The 24,951-nt window shown below is 32.0% G+C and overlaps 1 protein-coding gene and 1 long non-coding RNA gene across 4 annotated transcripts in view; both read left to right on the top strand.

The window, feature by feature from the left end:
• The first annotated feature begins 275 nt into the window (after positions 1 to 275).
• LOC124429770 (transportin-3) lies at positions 276 to 8,024 on the top strand. 3 transcript variants are annotated; one of them, XR_006943549.1, is made up of 19 exons: positions 276 to 845; positions 1,260 to 1,463; positions 1,617 to 1,774; positions 1,878 to 1,950; positions 2,016 to 2,153; positions 2,213 to 2,430; positions 2,504 to 2,648; positions 2,713 to 2,859; positions 2,998 to 3,236; positions 3,326 to 3,465; positions 3,536 to 3,727; positions 3,818 to 4,056; positions 4,147 to 4,287; positions 4,361 to 4,572; positions 4,678 to 4,834; positions 4,948 to 5,115; positions 5,201 to 5,313; positions 5,432 to 5,615; positions 6,425 to 8,024. XR_006943549.1 is itself a non-coding variant. In XM_046975419.1 (18 exons), exons 1-18 carry the CDS (start codon positions 729 to 731, stop codon positions 5,490 to 5,492), a joined length of 2,862 nt encoding a protein of 953 aa, XP_046831375.1. In that variant the 5' UTR covers positions 276 to 728; the 3' UTR covers positions 5,493 to 8,024. The 3 variants fall into 3 exon arrangements, 1 of the variants encoding a protein (XP_046831375.1); XR_006943550.1 differs by having other exon boundaries at positions 7,845 to 8,024; XM_046975419.1 differs by having other exon boundaries at positions 5,432 to 8,024.
• A 16,564-nt stretch (positions 8,025 to 24,588) lies between these two features.
• The window catches only part of LOC124429804, a 15,600-nt gene continuing 15,237 nt past the window's right edge, over positions 24,589 to 24,951 (top strand). The window contains exon 1 of the long non-coding RNA XR_006943553.1: positions 24,589 to 24,951. This exon is cut by the window's right edge and continues 1,142 nt beyond it. This is a non-coding gene — a long non-coding RNA (uncharacterized LOC124429804).

Consider the following 24,951-nt stretch of genomic DNA (forward strand, 5'->3'; position numbering starts at 1 on the left):
TGATTCAATTTTTCAATTGATTTGCGTCTAATATCTTTTCTTTTTTTTTTCCCACTCTCCCTTTTTTCAGATAAAGAGGAAATCCTAAATGATCATTTTATATTGTTTATTATTTATTATTTATTATTTATTTTATATGAACGTTTGGAATTTTATAAGAATGGAATTTGTTAAAGAGAAAAAAGAAATGAGTGAGAGAGAAAGAGAGAGAGAGAGAGAGAGAGAGAATTTTGGAAGACGATCGAGATGGCGTTGATACAAAGGTTGGCAACTATGATTTCGATACTGTGATATTGTCGATATTTCGAAAAAAAGATTGAACGTGCAGTATTACTTCAAGATTTATCGTGCGACTTCAAATTTTTTGTCTACAATATTTGTGATTATGGAGATTCAGGATATTTAATAATAATAATAATAATTTGTATGAAGAAAGAAAATTGTTTGTAACAAAAAAATAATGTGGTAAAATTATGGACGACCGGTTACATCCCCTCATTCGTTTTCAGTTCGCTTAATCTCCTCAATCTCCTTTAGTTAGTCGATAAAACAGAAAATGTTAGGAAAAATTACGTTTTCGTAATGTACATACCGACAATGCGAACGTAGATTTTCGCGGCTTGTACAGGTTGGAAGATCATCATCCAGAAACGCGAGTAGTAGATCTGTTGTTAGTAGGAATTATCAACTGTATGGAGATTTATCGGAGAAAAATTATTATTTGAACTATGGATTCTCCACCTGCTTTGGAAACTGTCTATCAAGCTGTATATTCTTTATACAATAATTCTAATCCATCCGATTCTGGGAAAGCATCATTATGGCTTGGAGAATTGCAAAAATCAGTAAGTTATTAACTCAACCTAAAGTCTATATTGTACTACCAATAATATTATTGATATCTTTATTAATTTAATATTCTTATTTATTATATTAAATATTTGTGCGGTACATACTAATGCTTAGTTGCAACTAATAGAAAACATGTTGTTAATAACACTTTTTAACCTCTAACTTTTGTGAAATCTTTTTTACTTTAATATAATAAAACTGTTGTATTTATAATAAATTTGGCATGTGCAGATTGTTATAGTATCTGATACTGATCATTACATGTGTTAATTCTATCTATATGTATAATAGTTTTAATATATATCTGTATATATATATATATATATTATCTATATATATATATATATATATGTATGTGTATCTATTAGACACACCAAACAAGCATCTTATTATTTTATTATTTTTAGGTATTTGCATGGAAAATATCTGACGAAATGTTGCAGCAAAAGAGAGACATAGAGTCTTGTTATTTTGCTGCACAAACTATGCGTACAAAAATACAATTATCCTTTCATGAGTTACCCCTAGAAGCTCATACTTCTTTGCGTGATTCTTTGATGGAACATATATCACAAATTAATGAACACACCAATTCTGCCATTGTTACACAGGTTTATATATGTATATGTATATATATATACATAAGTTATATATGTATATATATAAGTTAAATATTTTTTTTCTTAAATTAAAACTATTGTAAATTTTTTCTCTTATATATCCTAAGGAGAGAGGATGTATATAATATTTCTTATTGTTTACAGTTATGTTTAGCATTGGCTGCTCTTGCGTTACAAATGTCATCCTGGCAGAAACCTGTTATAGATTTAATTAACAGGTTCGGAGGAACAAGCAGCAGTCTTTGGCCATTACTAGAGATTATGACTGTACTTCCAGAAGAAGTAAAGTCAAAATCTCTTAGGTATAAAAAACATTATAAAGTATAAAATATCCTCCTTGATTGTATATTAGTAATATCTTCTTTTTTTTTTTCTTCTTATTAATATGATTTATATGTGATTTAGATTAGGAGCCAACAGAAGACAACACGTATTGGTAGAACTTATTGCAACAGCTGATACAGTTACAGAATTCTTGGTATGTAATTGAATCAAGTTATAAATTGATAAATGAAAAATAAATATTATATTATATTATTTCAGAAAATGTGTTTAAAAGATGGGGGTGATAATGTACAAATACGGGTTACTATTCTTCGATGTTTTACTAGTTGGATTACTGTTCGTGCTATACCTCTTCAGACTATACCAACGAGCGAAGTTGTGACATACGTGTTTCAAGTAAGTATTTATAACATTTAATGATTTATATTGAATTATTGATATATAAATTATTATAGGTATTGGGTAATCATATGGCTGGTTCTCAATTACATGAAGCTGCTGCTGATTGTATGTGTGTTATCTTACAAGCATTAGAAGAAGATAGTAATAATAGTCGAGATAATAATAGCGAACCAAGTGCTCAATTTCAACAATTACAAATGTGTCTTTTTAGTAATGTAATGGATTTAGAACAACCATATCATTTATCTGTCGTTCACGAAGATATGGAAAAGTAAATTAAAAATTATTAAGATATTTTTATCATTATTATAGCAATTAATCTATTAAATCTTTTTATTACACAGATCTATTAATTATTGTCGCGTTTTTACGGAATTGGCCGAAACATTTATCGATACTATTATAGAAGGTAGCGTGGATAGAAAAAGTCATTATGCTATCAAGATTCTTGATCTTGTTCTCATATGTCTTGGGCATCACGATTATGAAGTTAGTAATTCGTATATATTAAATGATAAATATTCGTATTAATTATTTTTACCATGCTTTTTAGGTCGCACAAATAACTTTCCATCTTTGGTATCGATTATCGGAAGTCCTTTATCAAAAAAATGATGATGAGCTCAATCTCGTATTTCGACCGCACATTGAACGATTAATCGGTGCTCTTTGTAGGCATTGTCAAATGGAACCAGATCATGTGAGTGTGTCCTTTTATATATGTATATCTTTTATAAATTAAAACTAATATATACATATATATATATATATATATATATATATATATATGTGTGTGTGTGTATATAAACGTACTAATATATTAATTAATTTATTATAGCTTGGTTTAGTAGAAGAAGGTGGAGGAGGAGAAGAGTTTGCAGAATTTAGAAATCGCGTATCAGAACTCATAAAAGACGTAATATTTGTAGTTGGCAGCAGTCATTGTTTCAGACAAATGTTTTCTTCATTAACAGGTGGTCCTGGTCCACAAGGACTACCACCCGTTCAAACTCCTACATGGGATTCTATAGAGGCTGCCCTTTTTGTAATGCAAGCAGTTGCTAAAAATATTCTACCGTGAGTTATACTGATATATATACAGACACAACAATAATTAATGAAATATTAAAAAGTATTTTTAATAATCATTCCATTTAATCATACAGAGAGGAAAATGACGTTGTTCCAAAAGTAGTTGAAGCAATCCTTAATTTACCAGAAAACACTCATATTGCTGTACGACATACAAGTATTCTTTTGTTAGGAGAGTTATGCGAATGGATAGACAGTCATCCACAAACGTTAGGTAAATATAATGTGTGTTTACATTAATATTAATATCTTATATATTGTCATTTAAATGATTATTATTACAGAACCAATATTAAATACTTTATTGGCCTGTCTAAGTCAGAAAGGATTAGGAACTGCAGCATCCGGTGCACTTTTAAGCATTTGCACTGCATGTGCAATACGTATGGGACCACATTTCCCAGGATTGTTGCAAATTGCACGCTCTCTTGATAGTTTTGGAATAAGTAACGATTCTGCTATTGGATTGCTAAAAGGTAATTCTATATTTATTGTATATTTATTTTTTAAACTTTGAATATAATTATCAAGATAATTCATATAATAATATATAATGATTTATATAGGTACGGCATTAGTTCTGGCAAGATTACCAAGAGCAGAAATTACCCCAGCAATGAAAGAATTGTGTTGGTTTCAAGCTATACCACTTTGTGAGATTCTACAAAATAAAGTATCAATAGAAAAGGGAACAAAGACTGATCCTGTGATATGGTTAGATAGATTAGCAGTAATATTTAGGTACACTAATCCTCTAATCCGGGATACAAACGAACCACATCCTTGTCAGAATGTTGTTACTGAAGTAAGTCATGAATAGAATATATTTTTATTATAAGAGAGAGAGGGGGGGGGAGGAGTTAACTCGTGTCATATAATTAATATTTATTGACAGATGTGGCCAGTATTGTCAAATGTATGTACAGAATATCAACACGATGCAAGACTTATGGAAAGATGTTGTCGTTGCTTAAGGTTCGCTGTTAGATGTGTAGGCAAATATTCCGCACATCTTCTTGAGCCACTTGTAAAACAGGTACATAATAATATTATTATAATACATGATACTTCATATACCTATTATAATTATTTTTATAATATACTTACAGATTGTACAATTATATTCCGCTCATCAGCATAGTTGTTTCTTATATCTTGGTTCCATATTAGTCGACGAATATGCTTCTGAAACAGATTGTTTGCCAGGATTATTGAGTATGTTGGAAGCTTTTATTGGACCTACTTTTACAATTCTTCAACAAGATGACGGTTTGAAAGATCATCCTGATACTATAGACGATCTTTTCAGATTATGTGCTAGGTATATAAAATTTCAACGATTTTATATATTATATTAATTTTTAAATGTAATACAATTTTATTTTATTTATTTATTTTTATTTTTATTTTTTTTTTTTTTCAATAGGTTTCTACAAAGAGTACCTATTCCTTTTCTACATTCATCAATAATCGGCAGTGTAATTGACTGTGCTTTGATGGCATGTAGTTTAGATCATAGGGATGCTAATGCCTCAGTAATGAAATTCTTTTATGATCTTTTATATAGTGGTAGAATGCTTCAGGTATTTATATACACGATATTTACAATCTCTATTTAGAATATTCTTATTATTTAAATTATATATACATATATATATATATATTTGTTTTTTTTTTTTATAATTAATATTTATAGTCACATCCTGATTATTCGATACGACGACAATTAGTGAGAGGAATAATATTAGAAAAAGGTCAAACATTAGTTATGAGACTTCTTCATGCTTCTGTATTCTCTTTATCTTCGTACATGTTATCCGATGTTGCGGACGTTATGGTTGAACTTAATTTAGCCGATAGGCAGGTACGTTATCGTATAATAAAAATTGTGTATTTAAAATTATTTAATTAATATCTCAAATTATTTAAAATTAATGTTATTTTTCTAGCTTTCGTCAAAATGGTTAGAAGAAGCTATAAAATCAATGCCAACTCAAAATGCGGATGGATCTCCTACGGCAACGAACGAACAACTTGTTGAATTCCATAATACTGTTACAAGGTATAATAAAGTTACTTTTTTAATATCAAATTAATGAAAACAACCAAATTTTACACGTATATCTATATATATATATATATAATCTTCATTATTATTATTATTATTATTATTATTTTAGAGCTGATACAGCTAAACCTGTGACAGTTGCCCTAAGATACTTCGCGCGTTTATATCGTTGATGCAACTTGATTTTTTATCAATGATTAACAAGAACTAATAACTAGTAAAGTTCTTCCAAAATGCAATACCCCTATGCAATTACAACTGAAAGTGATGAGAACTTACAAGGGTGTTGTTAATTGGTAAGTTAACTTTATATAACTGTTACGAAAAAAAAAGCAGTTTCGCGGAAATCTATATAATAGACGTACATACATGCAACATACATACATACATACATTCATACATACATACATACATACATACATACATTTGTGGTCTGTGTGTGTGTATATATATATATGTGTATGTATGTATGTATATATATATATATATATATGTTTATTCTATCTATATTCATTTGCAAAGTATGTAAACAAATTTTATTTCTATAATAAATTAACATTTAACATTTGAATTTATTTATTTTATTTTTCTTTTTTTTTTTCAAGCATTATGTCGTTTTAAAAAAGAATTTTTTAAGATACAATTTATTCTTTTAGTTTTTATGTATATATAATCGCACAAATATACATAAACAAAAATTGAAAAAGAATAAATGATAAAATATAATTTTTGATAGAAACACCAAATGGGTGAATTATTCTTTTGCATAAAAACTTTTTTAACCGTTTAACTATTTCAGAATTATATTTCTCTTTTTTTTTTATATTGCCTATTATGTAATAGATAAATATCTAGTCATCTCTTACGGATTTTTTTTTTTTCTTTTTGGTTAATAAATCAGATCAATATAGCTGTTAGTAGTGAGAAAATATAAATACATACTTTGTAAAATGATATGGAATTAGTAGAATACTTCGGACATTTAATGACAAATTTTTGTATTTTCTTTCAATCTTATTAATATTATGAAACACATAATTACATTTTATTAATTTGATTGTAATAAACATACATAAACATATATTTTCTTATAAAAATATTTTAGAGAAAGAGGGATGGAAAGTAAGAAATTTATGTATACATGCGTCTAACTTGTCTCAACTATAAGGGAAAAGAGAAAAAAAGAAAAAAGAAAGAAACATTTTAAATCAAATTGTAATACGCAATTTTTATTTTCCATCTAATTCGAAAAAAGTCATAACTTTATTTAATCTTTTACACTTTGGAGACAAAGATTTTATAATTATAATATAACGATTAACATGATACATAAATTGCAGAGTATCTCAGTTATGAATTTATTAACTCTCTATATCATTATTATATTTATGAAAAACTATGGATTGAAAATGTACAAGCGTATGATATTGAAATCAATTTATATAAAATTTTCTTCGAAGAATATACTCGAGTGAAAATTCTTTCATTGAAAATTTATGTAAGATTGTATTGAAAAAAAAAGTTTTTGACATTTCATATAAACATATTGAACTTCTTAAGAAAAAAAGAAAAGAAGAAAAAAACTGCTTATTCTTTCTATACGACTACAACAACTATTTCATAAAAATTTCAAAGCGATGCGTTAGAGAGAATCTTCTAGAAAAAATTCTTCCGTACTGTTTCTTTACAATTGTGGGGTATAATGATAAAAATCTACACAGAAAAGTTTTAATTTAATGGTGTATAAAAATGTTATTATACTAATATAACAACTTCGTATTATAGTTCCAAACTATTACTATTACTATTACTATTACTATACAGAAATAAAATCTGTATGTGTAACGACTGCTTTTCTGTGTAATAAAAATCATATTTATATAAGGATAACGCAATTATAAATATAATACACATTTATATAATAGATATATAAAAATAAGTCTAGAAGCTTACATTCTTGATATATTTAATTTAACAAGCTATAAGAGCACACTATTCTTAAATTGTACAGATTGGTTACGAAAGCAAAGATAAAGTTCAAGTTTGTCATGGAATGTTATTGTGTACATATAGCATACTTTATAGTATGGAACTTAAGATACTATGCAGGACTATCTTTAACATACTATCATTGATGTTTAAACTGAAATTCAATTGTGATGTACATCGATATATATATAAATACCGATTTAGCATTTATCAATGACAGTTTAAACGCTGCTTCATTTTGTAATAACAGATAATGAAGATAATTGAAATAAAGCGATATTTTTTACCTAAATAAATAAATAAATCAATAACAAATAAATAAATCAAACAATCAATCAATCAATCAATCAATCAATCAATCAATCTATCAATCAGTGAGTCAATCAGTAAAATAACTTTTACTCGACTCACAACGAATGTAATTATTAATCTGATTAATTTAATTAGAAAATAGAATATAATGAAACGAATTTAAGGACATTATGCCAACGTGTACACTTCTCTCATACGATACAACAGCACACGGTTTCTTGCAGACAACACGCGAAGAATGCAGAGTGGCACGATGCACGGCTCCGACATTCCAAGCTCAGGAGGTGATTCACGATCATTTCATCTATCTATGGAACGACTGGCTCGTAGACTTAAAACGTTTCATTCTAAACGTGCCATGCAAATGTAGTTATGCTCATTAAAAAAGTTATCAGAAAATTTTATATACTATGTATATATATATATACATATATATATTCAATTTAAAAAACAAAAGAAGAGTATTTTCTTTTTTATATATATATATATATAGTTTTCATATATACGTGTGTGCGTGCATCTATATATATATATATACATATATATATAACAGACACACACACACATGAACTATATTATTTATAGGATTTTATTAGTTCTTTTTTTGCTCTACGAGTCTGAACTAAAGTCGATTTATTTTTGGATACGTTCCTTTTTCTTTTCTTTTTTTTTTTCTTTTTTCTTTCTTTTTGTAGGACTGAGGGGGAGGATAAAAATTGTATGTTGAATAATTTTCATAAAAAAAAATTTACTGAGTATAAGTACAATGCTATACGTTATTAAACAAATCTATACGATATTACAAGTATAAAGGATCAATGATAAGATAAAATCAATATATCAATTGTAAGAGTTTGAAATGAGGGAAAAAAGATTTCGAAGAAAATAATGATGATACATCCTCGAGACGAACAGGATATATACTTTGGAAGCGAATGTTCGCGAGGTGAGCTTAAAATATTTGAGCTTGTTCTATGTATATATATATATATATATATATACATGATATATATGTACGCGTATATCTCTGTGTGTTGTATGTACGTGTGTGTACTCGGTCGCATGCAGACCGGCGGCAGGTGCCTCTCGACGCTTCGAGGTTATGTCGGCTTTCGCATTGCGGAACGGCGCACGTGATCGCGGTGTCGTGACCTGGAATTTTGATCCAGGTATTGAACGGATAAAGAGTACGCGTTCTTACCGCAACGCGGAAAAGCAGCTACTCTCGTTATCGAGTGAAACATTGATGCAACCGGTGCATTCACACCTTTTTTCATTTTTACACATAATATATATATATATATATAATGAATTTAATTTATTTCACAGCTTACATTTATATATTCACTTTTCTAACCTATTTTTAATTTCAACTTTCTATTTTTTACTTTATTACTCTATTTTATTTTATTTTATTATTTTCTTGTTTTTTTTTCTTTTTCTTTTCCTCATTCCCCGCATAGAGAGAAATACTATTTCATATAATCGTTTTATTATAAAAGTACAATGAATCATGATTTAAATTTATTCGTTTTATTGATAATTTCAATCTTCATTTTCGAGCATTCATGTTTGAATTTTTCTAGAATGAAAAATTAATTATTTAGTCAAAAGTTAGATATATAAAAAGTTTCATTAATGTTCATAGAAAAATATTTTCTTAATCATTGTTATATATATATATATATATATATATATATATATATATATGTATCGTATTACATTAGAGTTAAATTATTAAAAATAATTGTATTAGTTTTGGTCAGGTTATGAGCCAAAAAGAAAACGAAAAAATTATTCGATCTATCGAAATTCGTTTGCGCCATCTTGGAACGATTGCGATTCTCGAAGTGCATCATCTCGAGAAAAAAGAAAGAAGAATACTGATCATCGTGCGTTAGTAGCGCTCGACGTTTCAAGATATGCCACGTCCTCCGAAGACATTGTCGACAATCTCAGAAGCTGAGTCACTCGACGACGGTTAAGCTATGAGTCAGAGAAAAAGGCGGAGCTAGCTTATTGCTTAAAGAATTGTATTCTGACTGAGATGGTATGTATCGAAATGTGCGAACAGGTGGGCGGTCTGCATCGTCGTCGTTGTCGTCGCGTCATTTAGTCGTATTAGATATCTCTTGTAATATTTCCAAATTATTCTTTAAAGAGAAGAAAAGAAAAAAAAAAAAGAGGAACACATTTTATATGAAAAGATAAAAATAAAGTAGAATGCAATTTTGATTGGAATAAAGAATTAACGTAGTAAGAATTGGTTGGTGGTGTAAAGAGAGAGGGAGGGTGTTCGAATGTATTAACTAATACACATACGAATAATACATATGCGAAATATTGGAGATCATATCGAATAAAGCCACGTTGACGTTCTCTATTCATCGTTTGCATCGAAGAAAGCACTTGTGAAAGGTCCTCGGTAAACTAGCGCAGAACAGCTTACACAGAGAGAAAGAGAAAGAGAGAGAGAGAGAGAGAGAGAGAGAAGCAAGCATATTGTTCGATCATACGAGGATGAACTTCTTAAACTAGTTACGATTTGCTATGAGGACTCGAGAGAGCAGAGTAGTGTCTAGACCTCACCCCAATAGAACAGGGTAGGAAACGTAAGGGTTAGGTTGTATTGTAGTAGTGATACACCGAGAAAACTCTTTTTGCAGAGAGTAGACGAGAGAAAGAGAGAGAGAGAGAGAATACATACTATACCTACATTTTCTAAGAACACAATATAGAGTTTATCGTTGTTTGATCTTATAACTTTAGATGAAACGATTGTTAGTTTTAAATCCTTAATAGAATTATATTTTAAATAAGACAATTATTTCACAAGTATTGAAATTATTTTTTCTATTTTCTCTTTTGCATCGTTAATTGATAGTACATGATTATATCGATTATGTAATGTGTACTACAATTGATGTGTACTTGGTATTGCAAGTCGTGTTGTGTCATGTATAGAATACCACTGACGTCCACTCGTTGAATACGGCCCATCAATAAAAGGGCTCTTCGTTACCTGACTACCGGTGAACTAACGAGTGGATATCTCTTGAAGGGAGACGCGTCGCGTCGCGTCACGTCGCTGCCATACGCGCAGCCCTCTCCAAAATGCACCTATAAGTGACTTTCTTCTTTTTTCTCTCTCTCTTTTTTTTCTTTTTTACTTTACTAACTATACCTAACCTATATTACATGTGTGTATGTATATATATATAATTACCATGTAAGGATTATTAATCCTGATAAAAATCAATGTTAAATAATAACTTTTGAATATATTCACGTTAAACTCTTATTTTTCTTTGTATCGTATACAGGTTGGGTCGAAAGTTTATAAACGATTTTCTTTTTTTTATCGATTACTCCGTTCTCTTTTTTCGAGACTACATAAGCTTATTTTTCTCTTTTATTACAAAGTCTAAAAAGTCTAAACTACAAGTCTAAGAACTTTTGCTCCACCCTGTGGATATATATATATATATATATATATACATATACATATACATATAAGAAATAATTTTGCGTAAGATGTGAAAAATCGTTTGAGAAACATATCGATCAATCGTTTGACAAAGCAAATATGGCGCTCGACTCGATGATACTCGTGGATACGTTTGTTCATTTAGAAATATTGAAATTGTTGATACTATCTCCAATGTTTCACTACGTCTGTCTGCCTTATCTAATTAACCTGCAAGGATCCTATAAATTTAAACTGTATATATTTCTCTTTACCTAGATAGATATAAACGGTATGGAATCTCGAAGCAGTCAGTCTTTGGTACTATCAGTGTTACCAACTCATATACGCGTTCCTCAAATATCATCGGCATGACTTACGAACACGTATGTAATGTAAATTCGCACATGCAAATATATACGAGATATAGTAGTGACTGTGTATGGCGCGATGGCTATATAGCGCACGCGAAATACGAGTTTAAAGAAAGAAAAAAAGTTTTATTTATTTGAAACGTACAGAAATCAGAAATCTTCAAGGAGGAAAGAGAGAGAGAGAGAGAGAGAGAGTGTGTGTGTGTTGAAGCTATTATCGAAATCAAGTAATGCAAAAGAAAGTAAATATATCTATATGAAAATAATTTTAATATTATAATATATTTCGAGAGATTAACATAAGAAGGTTAAAAAACAAGTATACATTCAAGAGGGGACGATTAGCGTAGGTGTTTGAAGCATGGAACGATGCAAATCCGAAGATCTCCAAATTCTTCCTCTCCTTCCTCGGCCCACCTCATTCCCAGGTTCGAATCCGGACCACCCAAGGCCCATTTTTCATATGCCAAAAAAATATTTAAAAGTGCAACAAGGAGAGAAATTAATTTACAAATAAAAAAAAAAAAAAAACAAAGATATTTCTTCATTAATATATGACAATTACAAAGAGAAAGAGAATCAATTAATCGAGAAGATAACAAATATATACATACATATATATATATATATATATATATATATATACAACGCGGTATATATGTAAAGAAAAGAAGAGATGTGATGTAATTAGAAGAGAACAAAAGAAAAGAAACGCGTTATGATATAAAGAAAAAAAAAAAAGAAAAAAGAAGAAAAAATTTGCAGTGGTATGAAAAAGAGAAAAACAAAAAAAGAAGAAAAGGAAGAATCTTCTCGTAGTAAAAAAGAGAGATGATAGGGTGGATAGATGGGTGGGTGGTTAAGGGAGTAGGGAGAGATCTTGTTCGTTAGAAGAAGTCGTTTAAAGCCATCAGTAGGCCCACCCTTCTAGCATCGACGGCGACGACGACGGCGACGGGCAGCCACGGCGTTGCTGGGCAACCAGACAGCCAGACTGCCGTCTGCCAATCTACCGGGGGCGCGGAAGGCCGCGAACGAGACGTGCGAGGTGGAGGCGGCGGAGGTGGAGGAGGCGGTTGCAGCTACGTCGGGACGTGTGGCGGCGCGTCTCCGGTGCAGGCTGCGGCGGCTGCGACAACGGCTGTGTCGGTAGTGGGGGTACTAAGGTCGGCGTTCCGACGTCACGTGGTGGGGATAGAATAAAGAGAGAGAAAGAAAGAAAGAGAGAGAGAGAGAGAGAGATAGCGAGCGAGTGAGTGAGAGGAGGAGAAGGGCAACGTTACGATAGCCATAGTGGTGGGGATGGTACAAACGATGCCTCGAGAGGGGCCAGACGAGGCGAGGTCAGTTATCCGCCACGCCCGACGCCGATGTCGTCGTGCGTTCTCTCTCTCTTTCTCTCTCTCTTTTTTCTCTCTCTTTTCTTTTCTCTTTGCCATATACACATATGTATATATATATATATATATATATATATATATATATATACACATACTGCATTTTCGGCGTTTCGCTGCATGCCAACGCCACCATTGCCGCCGCCACTGCGTATCACTGCATTCTGCCAATGTTTCATCCACCCTCATCTTCTTCTTCGTCTTCGACCTCTTCTTTTTCTTCTTCTTCTTCTTATTTTTTCTTTTTCTTTCTTTTTTATATTATTATTATTATTGTTATTGTTATTGTTATTGTTATTATTACTATTCCATATCCTTTCTCTCGTTAAATAGTCTTCCCTTTCTTTTTTTCTGTTTTTTTCTGTTTTTTTCTTTTTTTTTTTTTTTTTTTTCATGACAAAGGAACCGTCGTATCATCGAGAGATAAAACAAGAGTACTGCTTAATGTCACAATGACATTATATTCTTTACAGTATCAAACAATTTCTGCATCGATTGGCCATTTCCAATGTACGATTCAATAAGTTCTTGGTAAATAATCGGAAATTGCCGAGACGATTCCCGATAAACGTCGTAAGGAAAGTTCGAAGAAGTTTGTACGTTGGGCATGCAACGATACGAAATCTATTATGTTTGTATATATATATATATATATATATATATATATATATATATGCATGTATGTATATATACGCATGTATTATGATATAAGCAACTAAGCTTGCGGCAAAGGATAGTTAGATGTGCAATCTGCAACTCCTATGTCGGTCCGAAAGTTAACGACAATTTGTATGTCTCGTATGATGCGAAAGCCGGATGAGATGCATTTCTTTTCTCGGACGATGTCTTTCATGAAGAGTTAATGACACTTCGAATGGGTCAGCAGTCATGATTTTTATGCTTGGAAAAAGTATCTTAAATTGCACGAAATTCGAACGAATTAATAATTATTATTATATTCTTTCTTTATATTATACTTATATTATTATTACTATTTGATGATAACAAAATTGAGAAATGTTTTCAGAAGAAGAAAAAAAGAAAAGAAAGGAAGTAAAAGAAAAAAAAAAAAAAGAAAAAGAAATTAGAAGAAAAGAATAAGCAAAACGAATAAACGAGCGTAAAACTGGCCCTCGTTCGACCGATTTCACATCCACGTTAGTAGACGTTCGCTTCCGGTTCCGCGATCGTACGTAAAATCGATGCAGCGCGGCTGCAACGGTCCGTCGTTTGCTCGCTTCTCAGACTCTGAACGTGATGCACGACTTCCTACGACCGCTATACGTACGTGAAAGACTGCGAAAGAAAGAGTGAGAAAGAGAGAGAGAGAGATAGAGAGAGAAAGAGAGAATTTGCTATTCTCGTTCTTCCAACGAATAACCCTCCCCGTACACAAATGTAGATACATGTACTAGCTATCGTCTTTTGCCAAATTAACGAAAGAACTACGTAATAATTATTCCTCGAATGATAAATAAATTATAAATAATTTTTCTTATCGATTTTACAAAAAATGCATCAACAATTATCAATATTCGATATCGATAATTAATTAATTATGTCGATAAATAAGAAACGTGTTAATAATAGTTAATGATGATAATGAAAATAATTAACATGGAAAGCATGCTTGTGATGATCCTGTGGAACGTCGTTTCATTTCCATTGTTTCAGAGTTCATCGTTCCGGTCGTTCGTTCGTTCGCTCGTTCGTTCGTTCGTTCGTTCGTTCGTTCGCTCGTTCGTTCGTTCATTCGCATTTGCTCGTTCGATCCGTCGACGCAACCAGGAGCGTAGATATCAGAACGATATGTTCGAAATTTCGTGAGTTTCGAAATTCTCTGCCCTTTGAATGTCAATCCCAGAACACGATGTACTTTGTGAGATCTGTACGTATCACCTGCGTAAATGTTCTCTTTGAAGACAACAAAGAGAGAGAGAGAGAGAGAGAGAGAGAGAGAGAGATTTGAAGCAGCGAATGCACAATGAAAGATATCGACTGGGATTCGATTGAAATTCTAACTATGTATTCATATGTATATATAGATCTATCAATGTTTTACAATTGGTACATGCAAGAGCAGGTGTTCCAGAGAGCTGATGATCTCAAAGTACCATAGAGTGATCTTTTAATCAACTGGAAATGAACAGGTGCTAAAGAGTTAGTCAAACATTTTGTTTTCAAATCACTGTGTATTATATTCAAACTTCACTGCAGTACATATATTCCAATTACTGCATTCAAATTGTATGTGAATGTATATCGCGTATGTGTGTATGTTTGTGTGTGTATATATATATATAATATATATATATATACTGTATGACTTACATATTTCAAGTAGGACATACTTTTATATTTGATATTATTTATTAATACAGTTGTTTGAAGTTGGACAATTTTGTTTTCTATTTTATTAGATTGAAACTACTACATTCTGTATTACAATTGATGTATCAACACTGTATATATAAGGATATATATATATATACTGGGTGACTCATTTCAAAACGAACAGAACATACCTTTGTATCTTATACAGAGGCATGTATTAATACATTCATTTTGAAGTGATTTTAAGATAAAAAAGAAAAGGAAAAATTTACCTTGTAAATTAATTGATATATTCAGGTGTTCCTATATAAATACACACACACACATATATATATATATATATATATTTATCTTTCATTGTCGCTCTCTCTTTCTTTCTTTCTCATCTGACAGGATTTCTCCTCGTTAAGAAGTAAAAATGTATAGGCAAGGTCGAAACGAAGAAAGAAGAATAAATAAATAAAGAAAGAAAGAAAGAAAGAAAGAAAGAAAGAAAGGACACAACAGAATGAATCTGGAGTCTGGAAGACGAAAGGAAACGTTTTAGGTGGTTCGGCCTATATAAAAGAGAATAGAGAATCTGTCCGTGGGTGGAGGTATCGACATGGAAGGCTCGATTCCGCGTGGTAGGATGAGACGTAGGCGACGAACAATAAAAATCGTCGGCCGAGTCTGGCCAGACGTCTCAGCGGGGAATTTCGAAGGAGTTTGCTATACAGTCTGGAGAACCCAAACCTCCTCTCGCGTCTGCTTTTCCTTTCTTTCCTTTCTTGGATCAACCATTTCGTTCTAATACCTTTACCAAAAACATTCAACTATCTTTTGATCTTGATAAAAGCAATTTTTTAATTTTTTTTTCTCTTTTTTTTTTTTTTTTTTTTCTTTTACAAATTCATTATACCACGAAAAAGAATTAGGATTATATTACGTATACGTGTGAATATGGCATTGGATGATATTCTAATAGTATTAGCAATGCTATTAGCAGGATTCTAATTATATATATATATATATATACATATATCATTAATATTCTTACTCCATATCACATATGATAGTAATAATAATAATAAATAGGACATAACAATATTAATACTATTGGTATTACTATTATAATAATACTATATTAAAATTCCAATAACGTTTTGATTAATAATATTATTAATATATTTGAATAGACAGAGAATACTGCCGTCGCAAATGATCAACTTTCTCCGAATAACCATATATATACATACGTACACATACGTGTCGCATTGAGGCGATGAGTCAAAAGTATGTGTAATCATTCTACCGAAATGATTTCTCGAAGATGATTCATCGTCTCGATACGCAAACTCTTCGGTATAAACCGGAAATATTTCTTTATTATATATCTGGGTGGATCGAAAAAAGAGAGAGAGAGAGAGAGAGAGAGAGAGAGAAATGAAGAAACCAAAAAAAGGAAAAGAAAAACGAAAAAAGAAAAAGAAGAAGAAGAAGAAAATTACGAACTAGAGAAATAATAATGTCGATCGTATAAATGCGATGAGAAAATGTTTTTAATCCGATCTAAAGTAACGGGGGCTTGATGATAGGCTGGTACGAGGCTGCAGACTGCAAAGTCACCCCCTCGGCCCCTACCATGTTCTCGCTGTATCTCTCTTTCTCTCTCTCTCTCTCTCTCTCTCTCTCTCTCTCTCTCTTTGTCTCTATCTCTATCTCTCTCTGTTCGTCCGGCCAACCGCTATATATTCCCTCGCCTCGTCTCCCATCTGCCTTGGTTGGTACGTTATTGGCACCGGCTGATGGCCGATGCGAATTTCTGATGACCCCGAGGAAAAGAGAACGCGCACGCGCAAGATACATTCTCTTTCTCTTTCTATCTTTCTTTCTCTCTCTCTCTCGCTCTCTCTCTCGCTCTCTCTCTCTTTCTCTTTCTCTCGGAGAGGGAGAGAGAGCAAAAGAGAGAGAGATAGATAGAAATGTTGTCTCTCTCGTATGCGGTTTGCTCATATTCGCTGACTTTCAAATGGAATAACCGATTGAATGAGATTTTCTGCATCGATCAGAATTTGAAAAAATAATTGTTAGCCCTTGACGGATTTTTTTTTTCCTTTGCCTTTTTCTTTTTTTCTTTTCTCCATTTTCTTTCCCTTTCTTCTACTTTTCTTTTTATTCAAGACATTTATTAATTTCGATCATCTTAATTATTGTATCCCTGTTGATAAAGGGAATAGAATATTATACCTATGGTATCATCCTTTGCTTATTGTAAATGGCGACTATTAAAGAGGGAGGAATGAAGGAATGGTTGAGTGTTGGATCGACAATTGGATATCGTAAAAAAGCACTTGTTATCACGGTAAACTTGTACTTCGGGAAGAAAAGTTCGGACCGATGAAATAACAGAAATCATTGATAGGAAATCTCTCCCTATGTGAATAGGTCTCTTTATTCTAGGGTGTAAATGTTTCAATGGATAATACGTTTCAAATACGTAATATGTTTCAATGAATCATTGTAGTAATTAATTAATAAACCTTTTTCTTTATTTATTTTTCTTTGAATATTGTTACATAATCCGTGTATAATTAACGCATCTTAAAAATATTTTATAATATTTAATATAGTACATTTTATATAATAAACTTAAAGATAATCAAGGTCAATGTTCTCGCTCATGGAAATTTTCTTTCCCTTACAAATTTGCATAAATAAATTTGCATATGTATATAGAAAATTACTGTACATGGATATAGGAGGGAAAAAAAATCAAGAAAAGAAAAAGAATAAATATTGAGAAAATAATGTAAAATGAGAGAGAGAGAGAGAGAGAGAGAGAGAGAAAGAGAGAAAAAAAGTTGCTTGAAATTCGTATGTCGAAAGTTTATCAAGACGTGATCACCGAAGCGGCACAATAAAGTCCAAGAGAGGCGGATCTTTCGAAAGTACATACGTGTACGTACATACATACACATAGATATGTACGCACGTACTTATTTACGTTAATACATATATATATATATATATATATATATATATATACGTAAGAGTACATACATACATACATACATAGAATCTTGGCTGGCGATAAAATGGCAGGAACCACGGCGAGAGAGGCAAACGTTGTACAATGATTACGCGAGCATTTTCGATGGAGGACTACTGCGGTGCCGTTACCAGGTGTACCGGATGCAAATATAGCCGCGAATTAAAGTACACACGTGCATCTGCCCCCCTTATTCATATATCTATATAGATAGATAGATATATACATATATATTTATATATATATATATACAGAGTCTCTTCCCTCAATTTCTTCTTCCTCTTTTCAACCCTTATCGTATAGGAATAATCTTCAGAATGTCTTGCAATCATGTAGATACGTAGAGATATATGATTATTATTTCTTTGTAGTGAATCGAATCAAGAAGTGCACATTTCGAAGGAAAGTAATTTATCATATCGTTCGTTACATACTAATATCATATTTGATATATATCTATATAATCTTAAAAAATCAAACTAAAAATTATGGTATATATCATATTTGATTTATAGTTTCGAAGTCTTGTATAATTATCTTTGAAGGATTGTGATAATAATTAGTTATATATAATTTTTTGGTTATATTATGCTAGGTATATATGGATATAATCGAAAAATTATATTTAAAATTACTATATATTTTATAATTTATAATTTAAAAATAAATGTGTATATATATATATGATTGTAGAATGATTACGCGATCTATATATATATATAGATTTTTGGAAGGATCACGATAATAATCGATATTAATGAATTCTTGCGAATTAGAAACAAGAAAATTTATGAATGTGTTATAAATAATGAACCATAATATTCATACCAACGTACTCTATATGTAATCTCTTTTATATTTAACATAAAATACAAACGAGAAAGAGAGAGAGAGAGAGAGAGAGAGAGAGAGAGAGAGAGAGAGAGAGAGAAAGAGAGAAACGAAGAAGCACTCAGACGGTCTCGATAGACTCATTAGTTTTGTCCCGTCGTTCTTACTCATTGATAAGAAGGAGTCTGCTTTGTCGTTGGTCCATGGTGTTCACCATTAAAAAACGAAATGCATATATATATATATATACACACGCATATAGAATTTTTCTTGTTTTTTTTTCTTTTTTCTAGAAAAAATAAATCAAGAGGAAGAAAGACGTCTTCGATAAATATCGATGATTAAGAAAAATCGATAGATCGAAACTTGACACGAATACTGTTAAATATATATATCTGTCTCAAGATAAATATATATATATGACGTCGTGTCAGTATAGTCAGTTAGAAATGTAATGCAAGTAGTAGGAGTAGGAGATCAATGAGCTATACGGTCCGTTCCTAAGGGTGAAGGACCCGATTTCTCACCCTCTCTTACACTGTCCTTTTCTTTCTCTTTCCCTCTCTATCTACTCTATACACACACACACAGACACACACATACCCCTTACACGTTACCTATCCCTTCCATAAGAAGTCGTCTCTCTACCACCTTCCAATAACCTCCCCTCTTTTTCACCCCTTTTACACTTTGTCTTATATACCCGTACAATATTTTCATCCCTCTCTTTCGTACACGATACAAGTATACAATATACGTATCTCTCTCTCTCTCTCTTTCTTTCACAGACAATACACACACAGGATCCATATCTATCTCTTTTTCTCTCTTTCACATATATACATATACCGGGCACCTATCTTCCCCTGCAGGAATCCTTTCTCTTGTCACCTATTCCCCACCCACCTTACGCTCTACCCCCACCATTTGGTATCCCACCACCAGTGGTCGACATCTCCGCAGCTCTGCTGCCGCAGTTACATACGCGTACACATCGAATGACAGCAGAGCGCTTCTCCCGATTCGTATCGTATCGTCTTCGTCGATCATGGATTTTAGTTTAGAAATTATTTATCATGTATCTATATATATATATATATGTATATATATTTGACATCATTGAACAATTCGAACATTTCTTATTTATTTGATTTGACTTGATTTGATTTGATTTGATTTTTTCATCCCCTATTTACTTTCTATTTTTCTTCTTCTTTTTTTTTCTCTTTTTTTTTTTTTTCTTAGAAAAAAATAATGATCGAAGTAATTATTCTACGTTGGTGAATGCGCACGTGTTGGTTGATATCATTTGGAAATAAACGAATACGTGATATGAATTTTTTATATATATATATATATATATATATATATATATATATATATATATATATATTAGGATCGTTCTAAAGTGATAAAGTATAACTCAATTGTTATCGATTAAGTACATCGCGCAAAGAAATGGTACATTGTTATTATCAGCTGTCTTTCTTGAAATAGAAATCTATAGATACGTACGTCTCGTTTCATACCGATATTATCTTTTAAACGTGTTATTTATAATACTTCAAGCTTGTTCCATTTCCTTCGTTCTATTATTACATGTATATATATATATATATATATATTTAACGTATTACCATTTTATCCTAATTAATTCGTTTCTAATCTACTAATTTTTAAACTAATTTCCATACTTTTATGGTTGCCCTCAGAAATGTATTACATCATTAAGTGTATATGCAACTTACATAGAATATATTTTATATTCAATATATATATATATATATATATATAAGTATACACATTTATTATTAAAAAGATAATTAAATTCTAAAATTTGTTCTGTTGATTAAAATAATTGACGAATGAAAATGAAGGAAATGAAACGAATTGAGATATTGGGATATCCTGTTGTATAAATTATTATTGTATATAATAAACCTAGAGAGTCACTTATATATCAGATGATTCGAAATAAACTCGTTATAAATGTTAAATGTGAAATATTGAAAAAGCATTTTAAAATAGATTTTGGCGAACGTGTCATTTCGAAACTGCTCCAGGGGGTTTGACGAATGGACGAAGCACAGGACATATATTATAGGATTGGTGTCCTTTTCCGCACGATTGCGCGCATGCGTATTATTTCTCGTGAACCAAGCCTGTTGGCCTCCGCAGACGAGGATTGAATCACGACGCGCCAAGATATTGTTCAAGATAAGATGTCATTCCTCTTATACGGCCATATTGATCCTATCCTACATCAGCCTTTCATTAAAAATAATCGATCGATCGATCGATTATTACGACATACTTTTCTTTTTTTTTTCTCTCATTGATTTAATTAAACGTTTATCTCGAAACGTTTTCATCAATATTAATTTTCAATTTTAATTTAACATTCAATATTAATTTAACTTTCCCGAGTCCTATGACGCGTTGGAATTTTTTATTTTATTTTATTTATTATATTTTTTCTTCTCTTTCTTTCTTTTTCTTTTTCTTTTTTTTTTCATTTTTATTTTAATTTCTAACGTACACAAATGTTACGAGACTGTAGAAATAATTTCTTTTCACGGATCAAGTGGCATGTTTTAAGAATTTAGAATAATAATACATGGAAGAACGTATAATATATATATATATATGTAATTTCTAAAAAGATATGAGAAGGTGTAAACTTTATGACGTATAATCAGGATTAATTATTAAATAAAAAGAACAAAAGACAAAAAAAAGAAACGTAATTTTAAATTTAATCGAAAAATTTTCGCTACATTGTACCGATACATTTACATCTTAATATTAATAATAATTGTTTTCTTTTCCTCTTTTTTTTTTTTCTCTTTGGTTCGTTTTAATTCAAAGAAAAATTATTCTTCATTTATTGCCCCGAAATTCACCAACCGGTATAATTTTCATCGGTAACGACGACGGCGTAACACATACACACACACACACACTCACGCGGATGTTAATAAAGGAAGATGTAACGCCTTTTCGCTCATTAGCCGCGAATGCGCGCGGCGTTACGGGCGAGTTCGTCGAATAACGAGACAAAGACTTTCTTTATGCATCCGGTGGCCACTGGATGTGTAAACTAAAATCTTCGCTGGGCCGCGCGCGCTTTATTGGCCGCATTATATTAGCGGACACTAGCGAAAGAAAAAGAGAGAGGGAGAGAGAGAGAGAGAGAACGAAGCTAGTACATTGGTTTTATCGGTCTATACCTTCACAACGCGCTTATACTTTGCCTCTCTTTGATAATTATTATAGGTCTATTGATTAAAAAAAGAGAGAGAGAGAGAGAGAGAGAGAGAGAGGGAGAGAGAAAAATTGAAGAAAAAAAGAAAAAGAACTTCTTTTATATATCATAAAGCGTCATTTACTTTTCACCAATTGAACTTTTCATTTTTCACTTTTTAATTATTATCAAAAATTCCAAAGTGAAATAGATAATAAACTTTAACCAAATTTTTGATCTTTCGTTTAGGCTTTGTAAGTGATATTAGAATACCACTTAAGTGGTATTAGAAAAAAAAAAAAAAAAGAAAAAGAAAACGAGCAGCGCGATTGACCTAATTGTAATAACACTTTTCTTGATTCATCCATTGTAATTAATATAAAAATATGTTATACAATTTATAGAGATAAAAGCGGAGAAGAGAGTTTTATCCGTTTCATTTTTTTTTTGTTCCTTTATATATTATTTAATAACTTTTATCTTCAAAACTTATATTTCAACGTAATAATCGTTGTAATAATAATAAACAATATTGTTAGATTTTCTTCATTTTCTTTTTTTATTTATTAATTTTTATATTTCTTTGTTTTTTTTTTTTATTTTTTTTTTTTTTTTTATTTCATTCAGAATGCATTCTCTTTTCCCTCTTCTTTTACGTGGTATATTCTTTTTTGTCGAAAAATACTCTCTAGTGTCGAAAATTATGCACGCTTCTTGCTAATTTACACACACGAGAGAGAAAGAGAGAGATGGGGAGGGGGTATAAAAAAAACGGGCGTAGCAAGCGAATTCTCCGTGGTAATGTTGATTCAGATATAAGCGAAGCGCGACGGAAATTTCGCCGAGGGGATTCACATATGTTTCTCCTCCCGTGTAGTCGTCGTCGTCGTCGTCGTCGTCGTCGTCGTCGTTGTCGTTGTCGTTGTCGTTGTCGTTCCTGTGTTCCCTTGCTCGCAAAACCAGTCGAAGCGAGAACGGCACGTCGAATCTTCTTCGTATCCTTTTTCTCAACTTGCGAATGACAAATTAAGCCTCGGGAGTTTTCTCTTCTTTGACGACAAACAACAAAAAAGTCAATCGTCTCAGAAGCAATCGAAAGGGTTTGCTTCTTTCTTTTTTCCCTCGAGTTTTTCTTTTTTTTCTTTCTTCCTTTTTTTTTTTTTTTTGTTTACTTTTATCAAATATACCATGAAATGTATAGATATTTTATTGCTACATTTCAAATAAAAATGTCTTTTGAAGGGACCAACTTTTTTATATACTACATAGTAAGAGAAATAGACAGGGTGTGTATATACATATATATATATATATATATATATATATATATATATATATATATATATATACTGTAATATCGAACATGATCGATAAGACGGACAAATAAATTATTTTAATTAAATAAATCATTCGTATATTTACGTAAAAAATTGTTTATGGAAGATGCAAAGGGGTGGGGGGAACTATTATTAATCGGCAATCATAATTATCGGATAGAAAAGATTATAGAAAATGATTAGAAGGATAAAAGGGAAAAGGTGGTGGATGGCGGGACCAGGAGGCAGACGACACATACTTCTTTGGAAAATGGAGAATTTCGAGAACGGTCGCGGTCGGTGGCCTCAAGGGCGGCGCGTTCCTATCTTTCGTAGTAGTAGTCGCTCTTGTACACGAGGATAAAGGGATCGACCGAGCGGTGCAGCGATTTCGGCCAGGAATTCCCGATGAGACAGGGCGGAAAGTACAAAGGCAGAGCAGAGTCGAAAGAAAGAGAGAGAGAAAAAAGAGAGAAAGAGAGAGAGAGAGAGAGAGAGAGAGAGAGAGAGAGAGGGAGCGACGACGACGACAACGACGAATTAGTAAAGGAAAGTCGATTCGTTCATGTTCGTTCAATTACGGAAATATTCGGGAATGTTCGAGTATTGTTCGGCAACATTCGTACGTCTTCGGCCTCGCCCCGAGATTTCTGCCTGAACTCGTGCGGCTTCGTGCCGGCGGCGTGTGGCGCAGGACGGTTAGTAGCGCATCGGCGCTCGTTGGCTATCGTCGTTTTTGCATCTTCCTCGAGACGAACGCTCGGTCAGTTCGTCGTCGGTGCTCCGCAAGGAAGGTGCCTCTCGTTACAGACACACGTCTTCTCCGCGTATTTCTCCATCGTGTTCGTTTTTCTTTATTCTCCTTTATACGCTTAAGAGAAGAAATAGAAGATCGTTTTTCGTGATTCCATCATTTCTTTTTTCTTATTCTCTCTATCTATCTATCTCTTTTTGAGATTCCATTGTTCTCTCTTTCTCTCTCTCTCTCTCTTTCTCTCTCTCTATCTATCTATCTATCTATCTATCTATCTATCTATTTATCTCTCTGTCTCTCTGTCTCTCTCTCTCTCTCTCTCTCTCTCAATCTTAATCTTACTCGCACATCTTTAAAATTTCATGATCGTCATTCCTTCGCCGTTTCTCCCGGGGTGTACGAAATCGGAATCGTGTCGTAGTTACTCGAATCGGATTCTCGTTAACTTAGCATCTACGTATCGGATTTGCGAAACGTGCTCTACAAAGTTGTATATCTACATGCCACGTTACCGTCGGGGCCGGCCACAGAGACACGAGAATTGCGAGTGTTGGTGACGTGTTAATTTGCTACCGCTTCGATTG

Source organism: Vespa crabro, chromosome 16 (genome assembly GCF_910589235.1).
Source record: "Vespa crabro chromosome 16, iyVesCrab1.2, whole genome shotgun sequence".
Lineage (NCBI taxonomy): Eukaryota > Metazoa > Arthropoda > Insecta > Hymenoptera > Vespidae > Vespa > Vespa crabro.

Excerpts from the sequence above, each read along its gene's own strand:
- LOC124429770 (XM_046975419.1), top strand. The coding sequence starts at position 729 with ATGGATTCTCCACCTGCTTTGGAAACTGTCTATCAAGCTGTATATTCT. Across the intron at positions 846-1,259 it reads TTGGAGAATTGCAAAAATCA|GTATTTGCATGGAAAATATC; the intron begins GTAAGTTATTAA and ends TATTATTTTTAG. Across the intron at positions 5,116-5,200 it reads TTAATTTAGCCGATAGGCAG|CTTTCGTCAAAATGGTTAGA; the intron begins GTACGTTATCGT and ends TTATTTTTCTAG.